This window comes from Lonchura striata, chromosome 5 (assembly GCF_046129695.1).
Source record: "Lonchura striata isolate bLonStr1 chromosome 5, bLonStr1.mat, whole genome shotgun sequence".
Classification (NCBI taxonomy): Eukaryota; Metazoa; Chordata; class Aves; order Passeriformes; family Estrildidae; genus Lonchura; species Lonchura striata.
Window position 1 is genome coordinate 8,521,795 of NC_134607.1, and position 23,414 is coordinate 8,545,208.

At 39.7% G+C, this 23,414-nt stretch overlaps 1 protein-coding gene across 1 annotated transcript in view; it reads right to left on the minus strand.

Moving 5' to 3' along the window:
- The window catches only part of PIK3C2G (phosphatidylinositol-4-phosphate 3-kinase catalytic subunit type 2 gamma), a 196,655-nt gene that overhangs the window by 7,968 nt on the left and 165,273 nt on the right, over positions 1 to 23,414 (minus strand). Inside the window, exons 30-31 of the mRNA XM_021535187.3 lie at positions 22,912 to 22,987; positions 14,342 to 14,436 (exon numbers count right to left, since the gene is read on the minus strand). Of these exons, the coding sequence (XP_021390862.3) occupies positions 14,342 to 14,436; positions 22,912 to 22,987 (171 nt within the window). The remainder of the gene's footprint in view (positions 1 to 14,341; positions 14,437 to 22,911; positions 22,988 to 23,414) is intronic.

The window sequence follows — 23,414 nt, forward strand, 5'->3', positions numbered from 1 at the left end:
AGGTCAACTGATTTTAGTTGTTTCAGACAAAGAAAGGAACCAGGCTGAGGTGACAGGCTCCAAAGGTAATGTGGTTTGACAGGACCTGGGTGTCCAGAAGTGATTAACTGTCCAGAGGTGATTAACTGAAAAGAAGTCACATAAAATTGTCACTATGCCTTTGAGCTTTGTCGTGTTAACTTACCTTCAGCCAGCTAACCTTCCCCTGTCAGCTGATTCCTCCCAAAATTTAAGGAAGGCACTTTGCAGCAGTGTTTTGGCTGTATGAGATGGACTGAGAACTACTTCTTCACTCTCCCTCTAAATATCAATAAATTCATGTTAAAAGAGGTGAGGGGGAGGAGAGGGTCAAGAGAGAAAATTAAAAAAGAGAACATTTCAGCCATTCAGACGGGAAACCTCAAGGGGAGAGCTGCTGCTCTGGGATATTTCAGAGCTGAAATAAAGCCACTTTTCATGAATAGTAGCAATCAGCAGTCAGACTGTTAGAGGTAATTTGATGTGCAGCCACTTGAATTCTAAGTAGACATCATAGTTCTGATTGTTGGTTTTTTCTCCCCAAGTTTACAGGTGACATTTTTCCCCTTCCTCTTCCCTTGTTGAGGAAAGGCAAACAGGCCACTCCAAACCCCACTGCTGTCCTAATTCTCCATCTGCAGTGGCACTGTTATGCCATCAAACAATCAAAAACGCTTCAGCTGAGCACTCTTCCAGCCAGATCAGGTGTTCCACTTCTCAGCTGCCCTCCCCTGACTCCTGACACGACACAATCCATCTAATGAAGGACTCCAACTGTTAGAAAGCCTCTGTCCCACCACGCACTAATAATTCAAAACTACAGATGAAGAATAGTTTTAAACCAGCCCCAGCCCTACAAAAGCAGAGTGTGGGGAGCTTGTGTGACGAGTTTATGCTGGTTTCTCTTTTGATTGGCACAAGAGCTGAATTTCTTTTCCTGTGAAGAGCCTGCTTAACCACAGGATTTCTTGAGGCAAGACTTGCAGAGGAAAGAGTTGTACTTTGCTAAACGCTTCCTAGCAGGAGCAAGGAGTGATAGTGGCAGTTTGGCTGTAATAATGCAAAAAACAAGACTGGGATTAACATGGCAAAAATCTCTTTTTAAATCATAAATAGGTGGAATTTGAAGTAAGGTGTTTTATTAAGACAGCTGACATAATAGGCAAAAACCCCCAAGTTTTGGGGAAACGAATCCTTTTCCAAGATTTTATGAGTCGAGCACTGAAATAAAGGAGAATAGAGAATAAAGGAAAATGGGGAAAACATCAGGAAAACTGGAAGAAACATCAGAAATATTTTTTAAATTAAGGATTATGACTTCTTTCATATTACAGTATCACATTTAGTGATCCCTTCTAACTCAGACTGCACTGGCTTATTTATAAATTTAGGTAAACATGAGGAATACCTGACCAAAACCACACAATCCCAGATGGGGTTGGGCTGGAAGGATCCACAGTGGTCATCTGGCCTCACCTCCCTGCTCAGGCAGGGTCACCCCAGAGCACATGGCACAGGATTGTGTCCAGACGGTTCTGGAACATCTCCAGGGAGGGATTCTCCACACCCTCTCTGGGAAATCTGCTCCAGTGCGTGGTCACCCACAGAGGAAACAAATTCTTCCCCATATTCAGGTGAAATTTCTCTCTTTGCACGGAAGAGTACCTGCTCTGGTGAGTTAATTACAGAAACAGAGCAAGATTTCTAGCAGGTTCATAAGTAGTTCTGAAATCCAGCAAACCCTCTCTTTGTTATTATTAAAGGATTAAATAAACCTCACTGATTTCTGTCCATAGTCCAGGCCAGGGGAAAAAAAAAAAATCAAAGGGTACCTTGGGAAAGCCATTTTGCACTTTACTCTGCAAAACCTTTATAGCTTGAATGCACTTGTGATCAAGCAAACAGAAAAAGCTTAAAGTTTTAAATTGAGTTCTATTTGTGTTTAATTCTGTAGTCATTTTGTTAACCCCCCAAAAAAGGGATTTTTACTTCCTTTAAAAGAAGTTACTCCCAATTTAAATTGCTGTCTTAAATATTTTATTGTGTTTGCTTGCAAATAAATCCAAGCTATAAAAATCTGTAAGGCTGTGAAGGTATAAAACCAAGCTCCCAACAAAAAATGCCATAGGTTCTCTTGATATGCTTAGGGACAAAAAAAACCCCACAAAATTCCCCAGTGTTTTTGATCTGCCAATAAAAAAAATCTGAATTTAGAAGTTGTCCCAAATTTAATTTAGAAACTGAGTATTTTCTTTCTTCTAGTACAACCAAGTGATGATTGAACTATTTTCTCAGAGAATGACCAGTCTACTTGACCTTGATAATGACAGATGTTTTTAATTGCCTGTATTCATGTTAAAAAATTATTTTACTTTAGAAATGTTATTTTCTTCTAAAGTCAGGCAGAAGCTGGTGAAAATATTTAAGAATTAGGGAGAATGAGGGAGAGAAAATAATACTCTAGATGTACTTCTTTCCATATCTCTAATTCAATACTGGAAATCTAACATTCACAGCCTGTATCTGTTATGACTGTGTTCCATTTTCCACTCCAGTTTTATTTTCCAAAGCCAAAAAATGTTGTTTTTGGAAAATAACAAAAAAAAAAAAAAATTGCTTACAGAGACCCACACAGATGTGTTACATCCTATATAATTTAATTTTAAATATAGTAGATGTGTCTGGGAAATAATGGACAAAATTAAATTAATTTTTCCACAAGAAATATGTTATCCTAATGACTTTTCTCCCCTGATCATTATTAATGATCCACAACTCTCCTAACCCAAGGATTCTTTGTTAGCATTACTATAGGTATAACTACTTCAAAATTTGCCATCTATTCAACTATTTGGTGATTTAGCATCCAATATGAATATTGAGCCATTCTCATATGATTTAAAAAATACTCATTTTAAAGATAATTTATTGTAAAACTTTTTAAAACTCACATCTTCCTAAGTGACATAAATTTTCCTTTTAGGTGGGTTTTGCCTCAAATTTAAACATGTCATTAGTTTCTGTTAGCGTTAGATATGCAGATCACCTTTTGTCCTAGAGAGGAACAGACTGATGGCTCCTGAACATTTGATAGTTCCAGCTGCTGTTCTCTTTTTCCCATTTTTCACTTTCAACAATCCTGACAGTAAAAACTAATGATCAACTAACTTGTATTAACTAATGACATCTTTCCTCCTCTATAAATAACTACTTTTATTCCCAAAAAATAATTTACTTGACATTTTTAAATCTCGGTTTCTCTCTTCCTTTTCTCCAATGGAAAAAAAATAAAAATAAGAAGGTATCCAGGCATTAGAAAGACTCCCATTTCAGCTACTGCCCTCAAATAAAAATATTTCACTTTGTCCTGTAGTTCTTTTAGACTTCCTATCCTTTACCATCCTTATGTTCTCTTACATACACTGCTGTGAGAATTTATTTACATGGTAAAGAAAGGACTACAAAATATTCCTTAATTGTTAATATTGAGATATCCATACATCTTTTGAAAGCAAACCATTACAGCAAGTGATTAGGAAAAAACTTCAACAAGACAAAATGTCTATATATTATGTGTAGACATTAGGTGGATTTGATTATTATCCAATAAAGAAGGATTAGGAAAAAATCCATGGAAGAAATCATCCTTGCATTGCAGTAACCTTTGTAAATTCCTGGCTGGCTCTAGACTAACTTAAAACCAGTGAGGAATGTGGAGGAGCCATCACTGCTGCTGTTTCCCACTTAATCTCAGCAGAGGAAGGCTAAACCCTGTCTTTCATATCTGCATTTTAATTAGCAAACACAGCCTCTGCCTTAGGAAAAAGAGAACATCCTCTGGGCTCCTTCTAAGCTTAAATAGCTGAGAAATTAGTATTACAAAGCAAGGCGTTCCTTCAAAAGCAGATTAATTCTATATAAATCTCAGGAAAAAGGGGATTGCTGTGTGAATGGGTGGTTGTGTTGTGGCCACCTGTAGTATTGCACTACTAAGGCACAAAATGGCTAACTATTTTTTGTTACAAGGTCTTTTAAGGTTAAACTACCTAATTAAGAAATGATACTTAAATTATTTTCACTTTTAATTTAATAACTAACTACTCAAAGTCCTCAATGCTGACTTTTCTGCCTAATTACAAGATATTACTTAAACTTATGGAGAAGAAGGAAGAAGGTAAAGAAGGACTAGGCTCTGTTTTAAAACTATAGATTACTATTTTCTAAAACCCCAAACTCTAAGTTTTCTACTTTGTGATATGATATACTTCTAATCAACGACACACTTGTAATTTTAACTCTAATAATTAATTTTGGAAGCTTTTTTCATGGCCTCAGGTCAAATGCAGTGCTTGCTTGGGAGTCAGAGTCTGTATGCACAGAAAGTCTAAAATTCTCAGCATCCAGGACTCCAACAGCTTCCCAAATCCTAATGTGGTATCCAAGACCCTTCCTTGTTCTTCCTTTGAGCTCTGCATATCCCAAAGCATGAACACCTCTACTCTACCCTGCTACTGAGCTTTTCATTTCCCTCTCACTGAATATCCCCAAATTGCTTCAAAGGAAATTAAAAATAAAATCCTATTTACAGCAATTAAATATTATTATTATTATATATATAATATAATATATATAATATATATATATAAAATATATATTTTATAATAATAAAATTATTAAATAATAATTAGAGAAGATAATTTACTCCACCACTGCAGTGCACCCTGAACTGTCTCCTATTGGCAAGGCAAAACAGGAAGGCAACTGATCAAAAGTGATTGCACAAATATGGGATTTTTTTCCCCACAAACAACCAACATTTTCACCCAAAATTTGAAAATATTTAACTGCTTCTTTTCAAGAGCAGTTTAATTTTTTATTACATTTTCTGGTCCCAGTTTTTTGGGTATGTACATAAAGACAGAAGACACACTGACAGAGATCACTGCTGTGGAGGTCAGTGGCAAAGCAAGCAAAGAAGAAATTGCATTTATCTCAAGTTAATGCAGGGTAATAAAAACATTTTGCTGTCAGGGAAATTCTGTGTTACAGTGAGCTCATGGGCACTCTATTTCCCCTTCCCCGGGACCCTGTGACTGATCAAGATACCCCTGGACCCTCCTTCCTGCCCCAACGGTGTTGGCGGAGAGCCAGGGAAGCCCACCCTGTCCAAAGTCTATATAGACCCCTGACATTTCCTGTTTGTCCTCTTTGCCCCACTCTCCACATGGACACCACAGAATAAAGAGAGCTGAACCAATATATTTTGGGATAAGAGCCTCTTTTGGAAATCTTTGCCATCTCCTGATATTCCTCCCCTCAAAGCCTCGGGTCTCTGGGCTAGCCTGATATTCAGGGGGCTGTGCGAGGTGGGGAACGTCAATTCTGGAAAGCAATTTTTTTTTTTTTTTGAGCAGGTGTTTTTTACCTTTTGGAAATCTGGCAGTGTCCGTGGAGTGAGCCTCCAGATGGCTTTGTCATTTACCATGCTAAAAATGCAAAGATGCTCTATCCACATTATTGATGTGAATATCCAAATATAGCTTATGTCCAATACCTTCAGCATCCTCATCAACCTGCCTGTAGCAGAGGGGCCAGGACTGGAGCAGCCTGGCTGTAACAGCTGGTTATGCAGCATTCCTGAGGGGGACAACTGTGCTGGAAAAATAAGGTTAGAGCTGTCCTGAGACACAACATTTCTAAAGAGTGAACCAACAACCAACCCTATCCAAGGTGTCCTGGCTGTCAAATGGGAAAAAAAATATCCCTGTCAAGGAGGGAGACCAGCGAGGGATTCATCCTGTCACATTGTGGACATCTGGTTTGGCTTGGTTAAATTGTCCCCACATTGGTGCCTGGCCTCAGCTGCGACAGATCCTGCTGCTTGTGTCACCACCAGTGACAAAAGGTGGGCATGGAGCTGAAATTAGAGGGAAAATGGTTCATTCTGGAATGACCCCTGGAGGCCAGGCAAGCTAATTCACGGTATTCTAAACAGACTGATCAGACAGCTGATCCATCACAATGAGATGGAAATGTGATCCCAGCACATCATACAGGTAAGCACCTCGGTTTCAAGCTGATCCCAAGGCACAGAGACAGTGGGACTTTCAAAATGAACAGGAATTATTTGTTAAATCTTTAAAAAAAAAATTTGCAATTTTTTAATTTAAGGAGAAAATTCCGGAAAACAGAGTGGATCCCAAAAGACTCAAGAATTTCTAAGAATTATGAAAAAATATTTCTGATCTGCTTCAGTCATTTAAGAGCAAAGCCCACTTATCTCTACTTAAAAGAAGTAAGTAAAATAAAAGTGAGGATACCCAGAAGGTCACATGGGTTTTCTCCCAAGCCTTTATTTCTATAGAGCTCTGAAACCAGAAAGTTGAAGAAATGCACTGAGATTTATCTCTGATGCCCCATTTAAAAACAATAATTTATTGTCCTGATGATCCAGAAGGATATCAGGACAGACACAATCCCAAATGAAATGGGGAAGAGTCTGTACAAGCGCAGTGTGTAGCTATCGTCTAAAACACGAGCCTGCCTTTTAGAGACCCTTGGCAGTAGGCAAGGAGGACCAGAATTTCACTCCAGCAAGAAATGACATAACTTTGCATGTTTATGACTGTTTCTTAGCAAGCAACAAAGAAAAAGACATCACAGAATAGGTTGTGGCTGTACCAAACTCACTTAGAGCTTAACTCCAGCTCCTGAGTCTGACAAATTTCTGACCCTTAACTGATGCTTGGACTCTATTACTGTGTGTTCCATGTAGCACCATGTGGGCATAAAAAGTTACCAAGGCTGAAAGAATAATACAAAGCAAAAGTAGGAATGTATGGAATAAATATACAACTCTCAGTTAAAGATTTGAGCCAGAATCACACAGAAGTTGGTTTTTTTTTTTGGTTTTTTTTTTGTTTTTTTCCTGAAAGAAAAGGTAACATGTTCTAGCTTTCTGAACCACATGCTGCATTACTATTTTAAGACAATTAACTCCACTGTTTTGTTTTTTTTTTTTTTTTTTTTTTTTTTTTTGCATAGATGAGAGAAATCAAGGGTCAGGCATGCTTTAAAACTATATTATCCTGTTATCCTGTGGATAAGCATTGCTGGTGCATGCAAAGTGTAGAATGCAGAGAGTAGATTTCATGAGCAAGCCTCTGAAGCTTTTATCTCAAAATTACCACCAAGGCCATAAATAAAATAAATTCCATTGCTTTCAACCTTGTATTATTGTTGTGCTTGGAACATTTAATTTTCAGATGAATATTTAGTCACAGAGTCTATGACACTGCCTGAGATAAGAATGATCTTGTTTTGACCCTTAGAAACTTAGATCCCAGAACTTCTTCTTTTGAATAAAATACAAAGGAGAACAAATACTTAAGACAAATCCCCATTTCACTTTGATTTTGAAATCAGTCAGGATTAAGAGCATTGCTGCCTGTTAGAGTTCATGGAAGGAAATTAGCCTTTAAGAAAAGAAACTCAAGAAAAGGCTGTTGTTCTGTTTCTATCTTTTTACCACATACAAATTTTTTTTCTCTCCTTGCCTGGGCCCAGACAGTAACCGAATATAAAAATGTGTAGAGAAATAGTGAGATTGTGATTCTGCACTATTTTTTCTTCTCAATTTCTTAATTAGTTACAAAAGTCTGTATATGCCTATCTTTAATTTCTCCAACTGTACAATCTCCCTGCACTTTTCTTTCAATTATTCTGCAGCATGCCATCTTCCTGTGTAAGAAGGCATTTCATTATATGAGGCTTGCAATTTCTGCTCCTTAATTAGCTCTCATTACTTCTATTTATGCTTTTGCTCAATGTTCTTAATAATTCTTCTTGAACCTTCCTGTCTTCTCCCTTAATCATTTGCACAATTGACTCGTGTCCTTGTTAGTCTGCTCTTAACTAAGTTTTAGTAACAATAAATCACTCCTGAAGAATCAATCACTCCCCAGCAACCCTACTGAGAACTGTTCTTTGAACTTGTATTCTAGTTAAAAAAACATCCTGAGAGAAATAGTTTGCTATCAAAGCCTTATAAAGATGAAGTGCTTCATTTCTGCCCCACGACACCAGGATCTGGCCTTTCTCATTGGCATCTCTTGTAGCAACCTCATGTCTCACCATGGGTTTGTTTTATCTTCACATTACTGTGGGATATAGATCTCTCCCTCCTGAGGAAATATTTTTCATTTGTTGTAGGGTTCTGGAAATTACTTTTACTCACTTGATCTTGCTCTGCCTGCACTATTATTTTTAATGTTTTCTTCATTTGCAACCAGTGGCAAATCTAATTTCTGTTCACCTTCATCTCCCAGATCACTCATATTATTAAACAGAACTTGCTGTTATTTTGGTTTCTTTTTCTTTATTCAACACATATCAACTATGTAGGGAATTACTTATTTAAAAATGAGAAGTTAGGATTTAGAGCTGAGGCAGTACTGTGACAGATTAAAGGGTTTAACAAGAAATAATAACAGAACTTTCTGTACAACATATTTGTCAAACACCTTTCAAAACAAATATGTTTGAATCCAACAGTAATCCCCGTGCCACAAGAACAGACCGCATCTCTTTCCAATTTATACTACTGCTGAGTTGTAGTACCCTTTGTTTAGAGGTGTTCAGCTAATTTTCAGTCTCAAGAAGAACATAGCTTATCTGTACTAATTTCCTTTCACTTCAAAAGAATTTTCTATGAATATAAAATTAAATCCAAATTCTTCATAAGCTAGAGTCAGTACAAGAACTTTCTTCCCATGGCTTTTTATTTTGTTTTCCTGTGCCAGACTAAGGAGAACTTCATCTGAATGTTACCGCCCTCCATCAGCCAAGCTGCTGATTTTAATTCTGTCACTGATACTCTCTGGATAACTTTGTTCAGATCAAAGTGATTTTTTTTTTTCCCACTTGTTTTCCATCCCTTCCTTGCCTACCTGTGCCCCTCCATTCCAATCCCTGTTGGCTGCAGTGAGGAAAGCAGTACACATTCATAATATCCAGAAAAGATAATGTGGCTTTTTATTTCACTGCCAGGCACTGCGTTGTTGGCAGGTAGTATGTATTTTCCATTTATATCTATATCATGATAGTCATCAAGTGTAAAAGGTAGCGAGCCCATGGGAGGAATGATGGGAACCAACTGAGACTGAACAAAGATCCCCAACCCTTCCTCATCTCAAACTGAGAGAAAACCCAGCAAAGGCAGCAGAGCATCTACCTGTATTGTAGGTGGGAACATCCCTATAATCCTGTGCTGCAGGCTTTGACTTCATCCCTTTGGATCTGGGAAAGATTGGCTGCTGGTTTTCAGCTTTTTTTTCTACCTCTTTTGAGGTTGGGATTGAGGTTCACATTCAGACTCAGGTGTTTATTGTTTCTTATCAATGTCACAGCCTCACAGCACTGAGTTCTGCTGTCTTTCATTAAGGCACAAAATGGCCAACTATCTCTTGTTACAAGGTCTTTTAAGGCTGAACTATCCAATTAAGAAATGGCACCTAAATTATTTTCACTTTTAACCCAATAACTGATCACTCAAAGCTCACACTGTGGACTTTTCTGTCTGATTACACAATACCACTCAAACCCATGGAGAAGAAGGTGAAGAAGAAAGTGAAGAAGGACCAGCCTGCCCTAAAACCTCCATCTTGCTTCATATCTATTACTATATTCTATAACCCCAAACTCTAAGTTTTCCACCCTGTGATATTACACACTTCTAACCAAATACACACCCCCAGTCCCGGTGCTAGCAATCAATTTTGGAAGCCTTCTCCATGGCCTCAGTTCCCAATGCAGTGCTCTCCTGAGAGTCGAGTCACCACAGAAAGTCTAAAATTCTCAGCATCCAGAACTCAAAAAAGCGGCTCCCATCTTTTTGCCCAAAACATTTAAACCATTGCATCTCACAAACATTTTTGGAAGCAATTTGGACACAAAATGGAAAGAGGCTGGATGTCTGTGTAAGCCTAAAGCTGATTACTAATTCGTCACCCACATATCAGCTATCCCAGAATCATTAATCACCAGAAGTGGTATATGACAGCTTCAGAGCTTTTATGAAAGGAAAGCTGGAAGTACTTTTGCAGAGAACTGTAGGAGTTTATTTTTCTTCCAGAAAATTTTTCCCCTGTAAAATTGGTTCTGAATTCATCGCCCACGCATGCTTTCCTGAATTCTAGTAACATTTTACATTTACTGGCGTGAAGTTCAGGATAACTTGGCTTTGTTTCTCCTTCCCTCTACCCCTGAGGAGTTACTCTGTCCACGAGAAGTAATGGGCAAAAAACGTTTAGCAGTGAGGATTGAAAGTTTAGCCGCTTATCTAGGAAAACAGGGCATGCCTGAAGTCATGGCAATGAAATCAGTAGCAAAAGCAGGCTTGCTCCTGAGCCAGTGCTGAACCACAGTTCCCTTTGCTTCTCCATGAATCAAGCAAGGAAATACATGTTATAAACCCTTTTCTGGGTGTCAGCAGTGGCTATTCCTGTTGCGTCTGGGTTGTTTTTTTTTTTTTTTGAGTGAGTGAGCCCACCAGCAGGTAGCCTGGCTGTTTCTGGCTGTGTGGAGCTAAACCAGATAAAGTCAGCCCTGTGTGAGACCTGGGGGGCTCTGGATATCTCCCATTCTCTGTGTTGGTAAATGAAGGTAAAACAGGACTGCACTGGAATATTACAAGTTCAAAATAGACCTGCATTTCAAGAAATCCATCCCCACATCTGCACAAGGCTACATTTTTAAGGAAGAGCAGCATTCCCCCTGTGCTCCTGTTTGTGCCTGCTCATGTTTGTCTGGGTATCGTGCTGCCACAATTGCACTATTCTCCTTCTAAGGTAACAAATCCTTTCAGAAGCCAAAGCAAACCTCCCCTGGGGCTCATTTATATCCCTTCTGAGACCACTTAATGCACTTTGCCAGGTACTGTGCTATTGTCTTTATAGAATAAGCCTGCCCTGTCTCACCCCTTCACCTGCCACATCCTCCAAGACTCCAGAGGCAAACCCTCCATGCCTCCAAGGTTTTCACCCCTACACAAATGTTTCCTTCTACCCTAGCCTCACTTTATTAAGGCAATATTGCCTGTAGTCCAGAAAAGTGCCCAGTGTGGCACTGTCTGCACTTGAGAGCAGCAATGCCCCAATAACCCGACTTCAAGTTATGTAATATACATATTTGGAAAATTGCATTTTCTTGGCATCATGGCTTTTGTATATTTGAAAATTGAATTTAAAGTTATTTTCTTCAGCAATCATGGTGATGCCATTCAAATCTTAAGTAGAAGCAGTGAGCCACCTGACTTACAGAATCTCAGGATTCAAATGAAACTGAATTGCTGAGGCAAATATTGAGACTGAAACATTTTTAGTATCTTATAAATATCTGTTTAACAGAACTTGTCTTCATTGTGCACCCACAGCCTTAAACTGTAGGCAAACATTACCAGCCAGTCTTAACTTCTCTGTGTTCAAACAGTTTCCTTGGCTGCAAGTTTTTCCTTAGTGAAAAAACATAGCTCTTTCTTTGCAGAAGGTTAGATTAGATTAATGATCCTTTCCAGTCACAAAATCCATAAGGCTGCTCTCTGCTGTTTGTCTCTGCAGAAATTTTGATAGAGTTTTCTTCAAGCAGGACTGGCTTTTTTTACACATGACTGAAATGTTGCAGCGGGGAGGGAGAGGACACTCTGAAGCTGATCCAGGGAGGAGAGTTGTGCATCTGCAGCAAATCTGGCATGTGTGGATGCATCAGATGCCAGGGGCCCTTGCATGCATCCACACTGACCAGTCCTCTGCCAAGTCTGCACCACCCCAGGGCTCTCTCCACTGATGCTGCATTTTTTCTCTAAGACACACCACGTGAAAGGGCAAATTTCCTTCAGGAGAAATTCCTGCTAAGTTATAGCACTGCAGTCTTCTGGCTTCTTGCTTTAAAGAACCTGTGTGACACCTGAGAGTGGCTATAAAAAACACCAGCTCCTTAGGGAGTCTCTTGTGCATTGTATATCAATATAGGATTTGCACAGCAGGATCTAGGTCTCCTATTAAAACTCTTAGAAGTAAACCCGCAAAAAAACTAAATAAAATTTATTTATGGGGATCAAAAGTCTCGATCACAATTGCTGTCATCTGTGAAGCTCCAGTTGGGATTAATTTGGCCCACTACAATTATTTTTGTAACTGAACACATCATAAAATCTCTTTATAGAGATAAATTAAATAGGGAAGAGAAGAACAAAAATTATTTACTATAAATTATGAAATAAAACAAGATAGCAAAGTAATCTGTGCACAGATGAACCACTAAAATATAATTAGTGAGACTCTGCAAAAGACTGACTATACCTGAAATAGCTTTAACATGTCTTGAATAATAGATGATCTTGGCATACTTTTAAAATCCCTGTTCAGCTCAACCAAAAAAAAAAAAAAGAAGAGGAAAGGAAAGAAAAAGAAAAGAGAACACATTAGAAAGATTGATTTATATGGCTGGGAAGCTGAGAAGATCACTAATGGGATAAAGAACTTTCCTATTATAGGTTACTGGTCTGAAGGCAGTCCAGGATCACAGTACCCTGAAGCACTGTTTCATATTTCAGATCAGATAGAAAGGGATGGATGGCCAGGTGGAAGGAAGGAATTGGAAGCCCAGGATTTCAAGCCATGATTGCCTAAGTTAGGCTGCCACAACAATGACCTTATTTTAGAGTCATGAATCATTGTTAGCCTTGCTGAACAGGCTCCTACCACTTCTCTCCAAACCCACTGAAATGGTTTTGATTTAAATTACCTGATTTAAATTACCTATTTCAAAAGCAACACTGTAACTTCAAGTAGTACTGTCCCTTTCCATAATGAAGTGAACTGAGCCCTGGGTTTTATGTTTGCACTGCAGAGCTATCTATGCTGCAATTTACTATAATTTAATTAAATGGCTGGAACTTCCTAAGAACACAGTTAGGAGCCTACACACTTACAATGATGGAAACAAGGAGAAAGGAAGATTAATATCAACACCTGCAAATTGTTTGTGTGCATTTCCACATCACCTGCTAGAAGTCTCAAGGATATCATCAGCATGGCAATCACTTAAATATACCCCTCCCACCAATTAGAACTTTATCAGAAGTCATTTAGATTTAAAAAAGCTCAACAGAAAAAATAAAGAGGGTCTTCTGCTACATCCTGAAGGTAAAGTCTGTATAAATTGGACCTGTCAGCAGAGGCTGATCTCACTTGTCAAAGTGACACACAGGACATAGGAAACAGGCCTCGGACAGAGATGTATTGAATGTTATAGACCAGAATGGAGATCCTTGAATTGCAAATGAGAAGCCAGAGTGGCCAGCAGAGAACAGTCAGAGCTATGTAAGCCTCATGTGCCTCATACCACTAATTATACAATCAGCCTCATTTTGTTACTAGCTGGTGTTCACACAAGCCCCTCAGTTGGGCCCCATTTAGGAAAAGGGATTGCAATCCAGTTTGGGGTGAAGGTGGCACAGAGTGTACACTGAGAACCCACAATAGCTAATAGATGCTCTAATCTCCTAGCTAGACAAATAAAGGCTCTTTTGCCACAGCCATTGCTTGAGACGTGAGCCATGGGAATTCAAGGGCACATCTAGGCAGGGACTTCATTATGGAGTAGCCCACGTGCTCCTCCAGTGAGAGATCACACTTCACACACAGCCCCAACTCCATCTCTGAAACCACCAATTCTCAGCAACCAATTCCACCTGCCTTGTGCTGCAGGAGCACTGCCAGCTTCCCCTGTCATAGCCTGGCTCCAGGAACTCTCAACATTTACCTCCCAGCCTCCTGACAGAGTTACAAAGCTGAGCATCATGCCTCCAAATGCCACTGCTCCTTAAAACACAGCACTACTCCCTCTGCTGAGCTCTCCCCTCTCCATAGACAGCTGGGCTGGACTGGAAAGAAATGTCTGGATAATCAATCCACAGTGCCAGGCTAACATGCTGCAAAAAGTCATGTTGCTGCACCATGCCTTCTGTCTGACTGCTATCAAAATGTGTCAGCTGAGAGGGCCAAAACAGAATCAAAATTGGTTTTCTTGGAAAAGGCCATTACCAGCCATTAAGGAAACCCAGTTCCTCTATCTGTCTCACACCTGGAACCATATTGAGTGAGCTCAAAGGGAAAAACCAATTGTGAAATCACGACAGAACAGCACTATCATTACTTTGAGCTGAAATTAGTTATCCCAGAAAGGCTGTTTGAAGATTAATGTTTTCACAGTGCTCTGCAAATGTAAGGACTTAGGAGTGACACATTCTGATAAAAATACTCACGAGGTTCCTCATGTGTTTCAGCATTATTGTCAGGCGGGTGTTCTCGTAGGATATGACCAGTTGTACTCCAGGCTTGTGACCAGCTGACTGAGGACCTAAAAAAGGCCAGACAGCTTGATTTTTTAGTTAACAGCTTAGAGGAAGAATAGCTTATTCTATAAAGACAATATCTGTAAAATATTGAAGTACACATAAGCTAACACATAAAAACCTGCTGTGTGCTTAAATCAGGGATAAAATTAGAAAACATGGATAATGAGTGTGATGGAAGAAAGTGGTCTGATATGCAGTGCTCATTTTCTTTCCTGTTTGTTAGCTGCCAGCGAGATTTTCTGTTTACTAATTGCCATCCATCTGAAATTCAGTGGGAAATTGATGCTTGAGTGACAAATAATTGGGGTAGGTTTTTTGGCAGTCAGTGATGACACTACTCACTATTGTTGCAGTTCTGACTAGTTAAAAACACTATAGTTTCTTTCCCAGTTCCCAAGAGAAAATAAAAAAAAAGAAAAAAGGGAAAAATGAGCAAGTTTCCTGACCAGTTCCAAAGCAAGTTAGAGAGGCAACATTATATATAAATTCTCCCTTCCTCATTCTGTACTTTATATGTTCCAAGCTGGTTTCATGCAACACATGGTTTTCATAGATTTTTCTACTAAGATGCACTTTAGGAGTTTGATATAATTTCCACTGGGAAAAAAACAAACAAACAAAAAACCAACCAAACAAACAAAAACATTTTTCATTTTCCAAGCAAGAAGAATCAGTCTCATAATATGGAAGAAATGACTAAGCAAATCCTGTTCCAGCTTTCTGCTGCAGGCTCTGAGCCAGCTGTCTTCACTGCCAAAAAGGTGAGTCCTTGAAGCTGGATAAGTAATGTGGTTTACCTGCCCTGCAGAGACAAGCAGGGAAGCACAGCAGAGCAAAGATGCCTTTTACCACTGCAAATCAGGTAATGGTGAACACAACCTCTCTTCAATATCTGTCTGACCTCCTTATTTTTGCAGTGTTTTACCTGAGCAGAGACTGAGGAGCTGGGCTTGAGCCATTTTGCACCACCTGGTCACCAGGGACAGCCCAGACAACGCCTGTGTGAAGTTGCTTGGTTTTACTCAGGCAAATAGGGCTATATTTAATTAAGACAAAGCTGTATTACAACCACTAATTTACCTGAAAGAGTAAGAACTCAATCCTGCTAAGCTTACAACACAATGAGGATGTCTCATGAGCTGGGCTCTGCTCTCCCACTTCCTCTTTAGAGCAGCAACTGAGCTGGAGACCTCAAACAAAGAAATCCTGCTCTCCATCCTGCACCTTGGGATCTGCCACCAACACTCCAGCCCTGAAACCACCGCAGGGTCACATAACAACACAAGACAAGACAATACAGTGGTAACTAATTATTTAAATAGAATTCTTTAAATAGAAACACATCTCATGAGGAGCAGAGCCAGTGGGAAAGGATGATGGGAATGTAAGAACAGCCATCACTCTCACCAGTCACACACTGCCACAGGAGGCTTTTAGGCAGTACCAGAACTGATCCCCTGGGTAGCAGGAGGGTTCCCTTGTGTCCCTTTCAGCCTTAGCAGAGAGCTGGGTGATGCCTCAGATTTTAGCTTTTATGTTTTTCACACTCTGTGCTGCTTTAGTGTGCAATTCTGAGCTTCACATTAGGGGATGGTAAGCTCTCTTCACAGAGCAGGGAGACAAAACAATTCCTTGTCCAGCTGGGGACCAAGGAGAAATGATCCAAATCTCAGGCTCAAGAGCACAAACAACGTGGGCTGGAGAGATAAAAACAAGCAGGATGGGACTGCCTGGGCTGGAGCTGGAATGGGACAATGAACTCCAAGGTGCCAATGGAGCAGAACTGATCCCAGGGAGAGCCCCCAGAAGCGCTCGTGCATTTTGGGACCATTTTGGTTCATCTTGGGTGCAGCCCTGGCTGGGCTCTGGTGCTGCCCATTGAATCCTTTTAGTAAATCCCTGCTTTATTCTGTAACTCTGCCCAGCCTCTGTTCTAGGGCAGCCTCCACAGAGCATCAGGGGCAACCCCCCATCTCACTGCTGCCCTCTCCTCCCCACACATGCCCCAGAGCTCTCACAGCCAGGGTGGTGGGAGCCAGGAGTCCAACTCCCCCTGCTCAGCCTCTCCTCTGTTTCTCAGGGGGTGCTGTAATGGACAAGCCACATTGAGTGTATTTTTCTGAAGAAACCAAATGTGTAAGCTCTGGAGTGAGCAGAGCCTAAAATAACTGCTCAGCAGACACAATGACAGTGGAGTCATGTACTGCTGACAGCCAGAGAGGCAGTGTAATTGCCATTTATCCTAAGGAAGGGAACTCAAATGAATTAGAAATAACACAATGTGTACATGCAACTGCCATAATATAATTTTACCAATGCTACTGAGTTTATGATGCTTGGGGTGGTATTTCAGAATATGAATCCTTCTCCATTTTTTCCCCTTTAGAGACTACAAAAATACATTTTTAATCACATCCTAACTAGAGAAGGGCCTGAAACACTCCTGAAAAATTGAAATCTCAGGAAGAAATCACTAAGCTGAGACTTAGAAGACTGAGTAGCAGTTCTTCATTTGTTATTCTCCCTTATGAACCTTGACAAATCACTTGGCAAGACTGTGCCTTATTTCATTTCTTGTGTTATGAAAATAGGAACAGGGAGGGACAAGGGATGAAACCTCCGTGAACCAGACAATGCTGAGTCTTTTCCAGGTTAAGAAGAAGCCCATAAAATTCAATTCCTCTTTTCTTTTTTCATGCAAAGCCACTTCACCATTTTTTTTCCTTAAGCTGTGAGTCCTTTTGCCTTGAATTTGCAAGAGGAGATGTAGAATGCTAGACTATTACACACAGTGAAACACAAGGGAGCTGTGTTTAACATAAGGGCACGAGTCACTTGTGGGGCTCTGTTAATTTTGGGATTTGCAGTGAGACACTACAAGCGGTTTAGCAAGAGCAACAGATTTCAGAGGCTAAATTACATCATCAGAATCCAGCTGATCACCGTGCCTTCCCTTTCCCACCAGCAGTACCAATACCTTTTTTTTTCATTAATTTTTTCAGTGGTGTACTTATACAATGAAGGAATTTTTCTGTGGGAGTTGGTTTTTATTTTTTCCTTGAAAGTACAAAAGGCAAATAAGTTTCTAGCAAAAACAAAACAAAAAAACACTTCCCAAAACACCCAAAAAACTCCAAAAGCAAACTGAAACAAAACACCCCAAAAAACCTCCAAAAATTCCCGGAATAAACCAAAAGGGGAGGGAAAATGCATTTCTAATTGAATATGTAAAAAGAGGTGTGAAAAACACACACTATAGGCACAACTATTAGTAAAATATTTGCTCTTACTATGTGATAAATTGAGTACTAATAGAAAAGAAATAAAAGGAAGGAAAATAAAAATAATAGAGTGTGGGAAATATGATAAACATTGAAGAGACCACTGTTGATTATATTTCAGAGTAAAACCCAGATTACTGTTAGCTACACTCAGCTGGTATATTTTTGGTTTTCCCACACTCAGTGCTAGATCACATCCTCTTTGAAGTCTGGGTGATTTTAGCTTCAAATGATAATAGAATACACTGTAGCAATAATTACTTCCAATCTAGCCAGCTTGAGCAGATGGACTTGAGCTCAACCTTGCATTTTTTGGGAAGCGTCTTGCTCTACTTGCAGCCCATTTTAGACCAGGACCAAGTGCTGGTCTGTTGCAGGTACAGGACTAAGTTATACTGATTGCAGCTGAAGCAAAAGGTCCCCTAGGGATCAACTCTTCACTCTCTGGTGTCCATGCAAAAGCTGTCAAATACCAAATGGGGCTCCCAGAGCACTTGGAGTTTTCTCCTTGCTGATTTGTGCCTGTGTAGCCCAGTGTTCCCAGTGGAAGTCAGCCACCAGCCCTACTACAGAAAATCCCAAACACTGCCAGTTTATAATCTCTTATTGAGGAACATAAACATGAGAAAACTGTGGGTCCTTTTGTCTTTTCAAATGAAGAAACAAAGGCAATTAGCATTCAGATTTCTAGTGGAGGTGAACTGATCTTCCCAGTACTCAAGCATTCAGCTCCTTATTTTATTTAGATGGTCTTTTCTGGCATGCTGGAGAGCTACCAGCTCCATATCCCACCATTTGTGCAGAGCTTTCCTTAGCAACAGTTTAAAACAAGCTCTACATTACACTGTGCACAACGTCTGAGGAACAGAAACAGCGAGGATGATGCTACTGACAAAACCAAGAGGGAAACTGTAACTTAATAATGCATTGCATTTCATGTGTGGACTGCAAAGCAATGTGAAGAAACTAATTAAATAAGTGTCAATGCACTGCCATTGGGGAGCTCAGAATTATAATGTTCTCCGCACCCTCAGATTTTTCTTAGACCTTTCTTCTTGGAGACAGCCTGTTTTGACATCTGGCATCAAAGAGAACTGGAACTTGTTTGGTTTTCAAGGGCTGGGGTTGACTGCCCCAAGCCAACCATCTGCCTGCTTTAGCTGCAGCCTCCCAAGCACCTGACTTCACACAGTCAGCTCTAAAAACCCCAAATATCTCAGGGCTCAGTCCTCCAAGCCAGCCAGAAGTGCTCGTGGGTGAATGGGACTAAACCAGGAAGGCACCTCGTGGCAAAAGCTTTACATCAAGAGTGAGCAGATTCAGAAGATCAAAACACTGTGGCACATGAGCAAGAGAGCCTTTTTCTCCTCAAGGACTATTCATGAGGACTGTGGCTCTGCATGGAGGAGAATGCCATATTACCATCTCCCTGGAAAGCCTGGATCTCCCTTCCAAGGACACAGAACCTGTTCCCCTACTGCACCTCAAGGCCAGAGGCTCACACAAACACATGGAGCACTAATTAAACATGCCAGAACTGGGGCTGGGCTGTCCAGTGTTATACCCCACAGCAGAACCAAAATTATCTGAATGATTAATATTTTCAGGAGATACAAACTCAAGAGAATAAAAAGAAACAAGTTTGATATTAAAAGGTGTTTGATAGACTTTTCTTTCTTCCTTTTTTTAAAGGGCTTTTATAAAAGTCTGATTGTGAAATCATTCCTGATATCTGCTCTTTTGCCTTGTAGTGAGCTTTGTATAATGAAATGCTGACAATGTTCAGGATAATTCAGAATTCACACCACTGGGAATACTGATTCAGTATTCATGTCAAGTAAATTTAACACTGATTTCTAATCTCTTTATTGCTGGGAGCAGAGTACAAATTCATAAATTTTAATTTTTATTTTACTTTAGTAAGTGCAATTACCTACAACATTTATAAATTATTGCAGTGTAAGAGAAAGATGCTGGTATGATCAAAATTCATAACTTGATCCTATTGGGCATTAATCTTATTTCATATTGATCCTAACCAAGAGAGATATTATTTCTTTTGCTTGAAAGAGAAGCTACCAGACACATGGAAAGCTACAGCCCATATTAAACTTGAGTTATTTTTCAAAAGAGACAAATATTAAGACCCCTATAACCTCAGAAAGCAATGAAATTTGTGGGGGAAAAAAATATCTACCTTTTCTTCATGGCAACCACCTCTTTCCTGCAGGCTCAGTGAATTTAATTCCTCCCCAGACTGACTATGGCATTACTCCAGAGTTCATCTCCAAATCAAGAGTGTTTCTGGGCACCCTCAGCCATCAAGAACCTTTGGGGCCACTTTGCTCCTCCCAGCAGCTCCTTCTTTGCTACCTGGCACCTTGGCATGACCAGACACCTCCTCCTGCCTTAGCTGGACTTGTGTCTCCTCTGGATGCCACCAGTGTGCAGAATGCCATGGAACAAAGATTTCTGTGAGCTCACTGGGCCATGGCAGCAGCCTGGCTCCAAAGACGAGGTGAAGAATAGAAAAAAAATTAAAAATAAAAATATAAATAGATATGTTTCAATAGATTTCTCATGTGGGCAATCAGCACATGCATGGCAGGTTCCACAGCTCCCCACAAATGGTGCAGCACCCAGAGTGACCCAGCCCGTGATTCTTGTTCTCTGTTTTTACCAAGTCTAAACTCATTGTTTGGACCTTGTGTGCTGCTGTTGAATTGTCAGTAAATGTTATTGATCAATTTTCTAGGCTAAAGAGAGCTGCTTTTGTGGTTTGGGTTTCATTTGTTGCTTTCCCCGTGTTAAACAAAGGTTTTGCCCTAAGTCTAGAAGTGAAGCATCCAAACTTTAAAAGGCAGAGTTCTTGAATAGGAAAAAAAATCCAGTTCCCCTGTAACCTCACTGCTGGAGGCCAGAGGCATACTCATCTTCCTCAGCCCTGTTGTGACCTTCACCACCAGTAACTACAAAGTGAGGAACAGACTGGGTAACCTAACACACAGTGTTAGTTTATTTCGTTTATAAACATAAACTTTAAGGAATTCAGAGATTTTAGAGGAGCTAAGATTTTATTTAGAAATAAGCCTTACTAGAGTTAATTAAAATAATAATAATAAATGAGTAGGCCTTGATGAAGTTAGGAGTTAGTAGTTAACTAATAATTGATTGCTTGTCACCACAATGATTAGTTAGCTGGGTTTATAATGAAGGATATAGCAACTGACAAATAGCTTTTAGGAGCATAAGACAATTGTGGGCCTCCTCTGTTCTGAAATCAATTGAAGACAAGGAATGGGAGTTCTACCAAGAGTTCATTTGTCGTATTTGCATTGAAAAGGTAGAAAGGTCAGAACAAGGAAGACTTCATTTACTTCCTCATTTTGGGACCCCTCCCATGAAAGGGACCACCAACCCATTTCAAGGGACAAACTACGCAGGCTTAATAGCTTTTGGAGTGATTAGCATACAAAGCGGGGAATGGGATGTACCAAAATGATGAATATGTATTTGTATTTTGTGTATTCAATACTTGTATAGATAAAAAGACTCTGTAATCACCTGGAAGGTGCGGTGTGTATTTGGGAGTGATCCCGCACGCTGCCCGGCATTGAATAAACACACACTTTCTAACTTTAAACTGTTAGAGAGTTTTTGTCCGTCACAGTTGGATATCGGTACTAGATCAAGATCCATATTTTTAATAAATCAACAGCTTTCATCAAACACCCACTAAACACATTCTTGCCTTTGTTTCTTCATTCTTTTCCTTTGTTTCTTCATTATTTTCCTTGACTTTGCTGCCACTGACAACAAAAATAAGTGGCTTATCCTTTAGACTGCACTGGCTCAGGACACAGCTATAGGAATGTTGCAAGTTATTTCCCAATTTTCTTATAGATTCAGTGCATGATTTTGCATAAAACTTTTACACCCAGATTCTCTGTAATAATTAGGCAACTGAATATTAGTGGCATATCAAAATTATTCTGAGGCTTTAACTGCCTTGTACCTCAGCTCACTCTGACATCTGAATCTTTGCTTAAAGATACCTACAGAGGGATAGAGCCCATGGACCCAGATTACACGTTCCTAGCACCTAGGACATCTTTGCATTATCTCCTTGATCCTTTGTAAAAGTTAGAGCAACCATTAGTAATTTTCAATAGTCATAATGGGTTTAATATGATAATGGCATGCCCTAATCAAATAAACTCCACACAGGGGGAATCTTCCAAAGGCTGAGAAGCCAAAATGGGATTTATTTTGTTCTGATGGATAAAAAAAAAACTGGTCCCAGCAAGAGATAATGAAACTTCTGTCTGCAGAGGGATTAAATTAACTTAATGGACATGAAAACTAAATATGCAAAGATACAATCCTTTCTGAAATGTGGAAAAGTGATGATCTTGGAAACAGTCCTATCACTTGGAGCACATAACAACCAACTGAATTGTTGTGGTGCAGAGTGCAGCTGCAGACTCCTTTATGAGGTTTCATTCTGCCCAAAAACTGAGTACAGAAGATTATTATCAGTGCAGAACTAAGGCAGTGGAAGACAATAAACATTCAGAATTTACTTTTTATGGCTTATGCTTTGGCTCTTAATGCTGTAATGTCAGAAATTAGATTAAATTAGGCACTGGACAGAAGAGGAAAATGGGTTAAGTATTTAGATAGGCTAAGGGAGCAGTGCAGCATCTCATTTAGCCAGAAGTGAATTACCACAGTCATTAATAATGTATGCCTAAGCATTAACATAATGTTCTGTTATTTACTTGCTCCACTCATTGTGAAAATTACTTTAGAAGTCACCCCTAATTTTCTTCGCTTGTGCAAGCACACATTGTGCTTTGTCATGACTCACATACTTTCCTCCAAAATCTTAGAATATTCTGTTTTGTAAAGCAAGAAACTTGCCACAGTTTGTGTAAATGAACTTTAGCTTTGCATATAAGCATGTTTATTCAAAACTAAATGAAGCAAGGCTGAAAGGAATATTAGAAAAAGAAAGAAATCCACAGGTGACATCAACAACACATTTTCAAAAACTTGAGAAATCAGGAATTATTTGTTGGTATCCTTATATCCTAAAAAGACCTAAACCATCTAAAAACTTCAGACTCGCCTTTGCATAAAACTATCAAGGATTATAATTTCTTAGAAAATAAATAAGATTGTTAATGCACATACCTAAGGTCAGAGATGATGAATGTTCTGCCAAGGTATTTTTGGACCAGTTGAGGAAGAAGCTGAGTACAAGCTCATTCTGAAAGAGAATACAAACACTGTAGGTAATATCATATGTTGCATCCAGTTCCTTGTATCATTCCCCCCACCCCCACCTCAAGAAATTTGTTGGTAATTTTTAATGCACATGTTAGAGTTGGCAATAAAAGGGAGCTTTTCCCTTTCCATCATGAGCTAGGAGCCCAGGGAGTGACTTCTGCCTAGGCACTGGGAGGATGATGATGGTGTCCTTTAGCACTCTCAGGGATGTTGCACTGATGCCTACCTGTCCCCTTTCTGTCAACACATTTCAGACAGCAGTGAGCTGCAGGGACCACAGATTTGTGCTCGCGCTCCATCTCCAGAAGCTCCAGATTTGTATTTTAGCAGCTGCAAGTGCTAATACAGATACAAGAGACAGAGCAGCCCATCTGTGAAACAAAGGCAGGAGACTGAGCCTAGTGTAG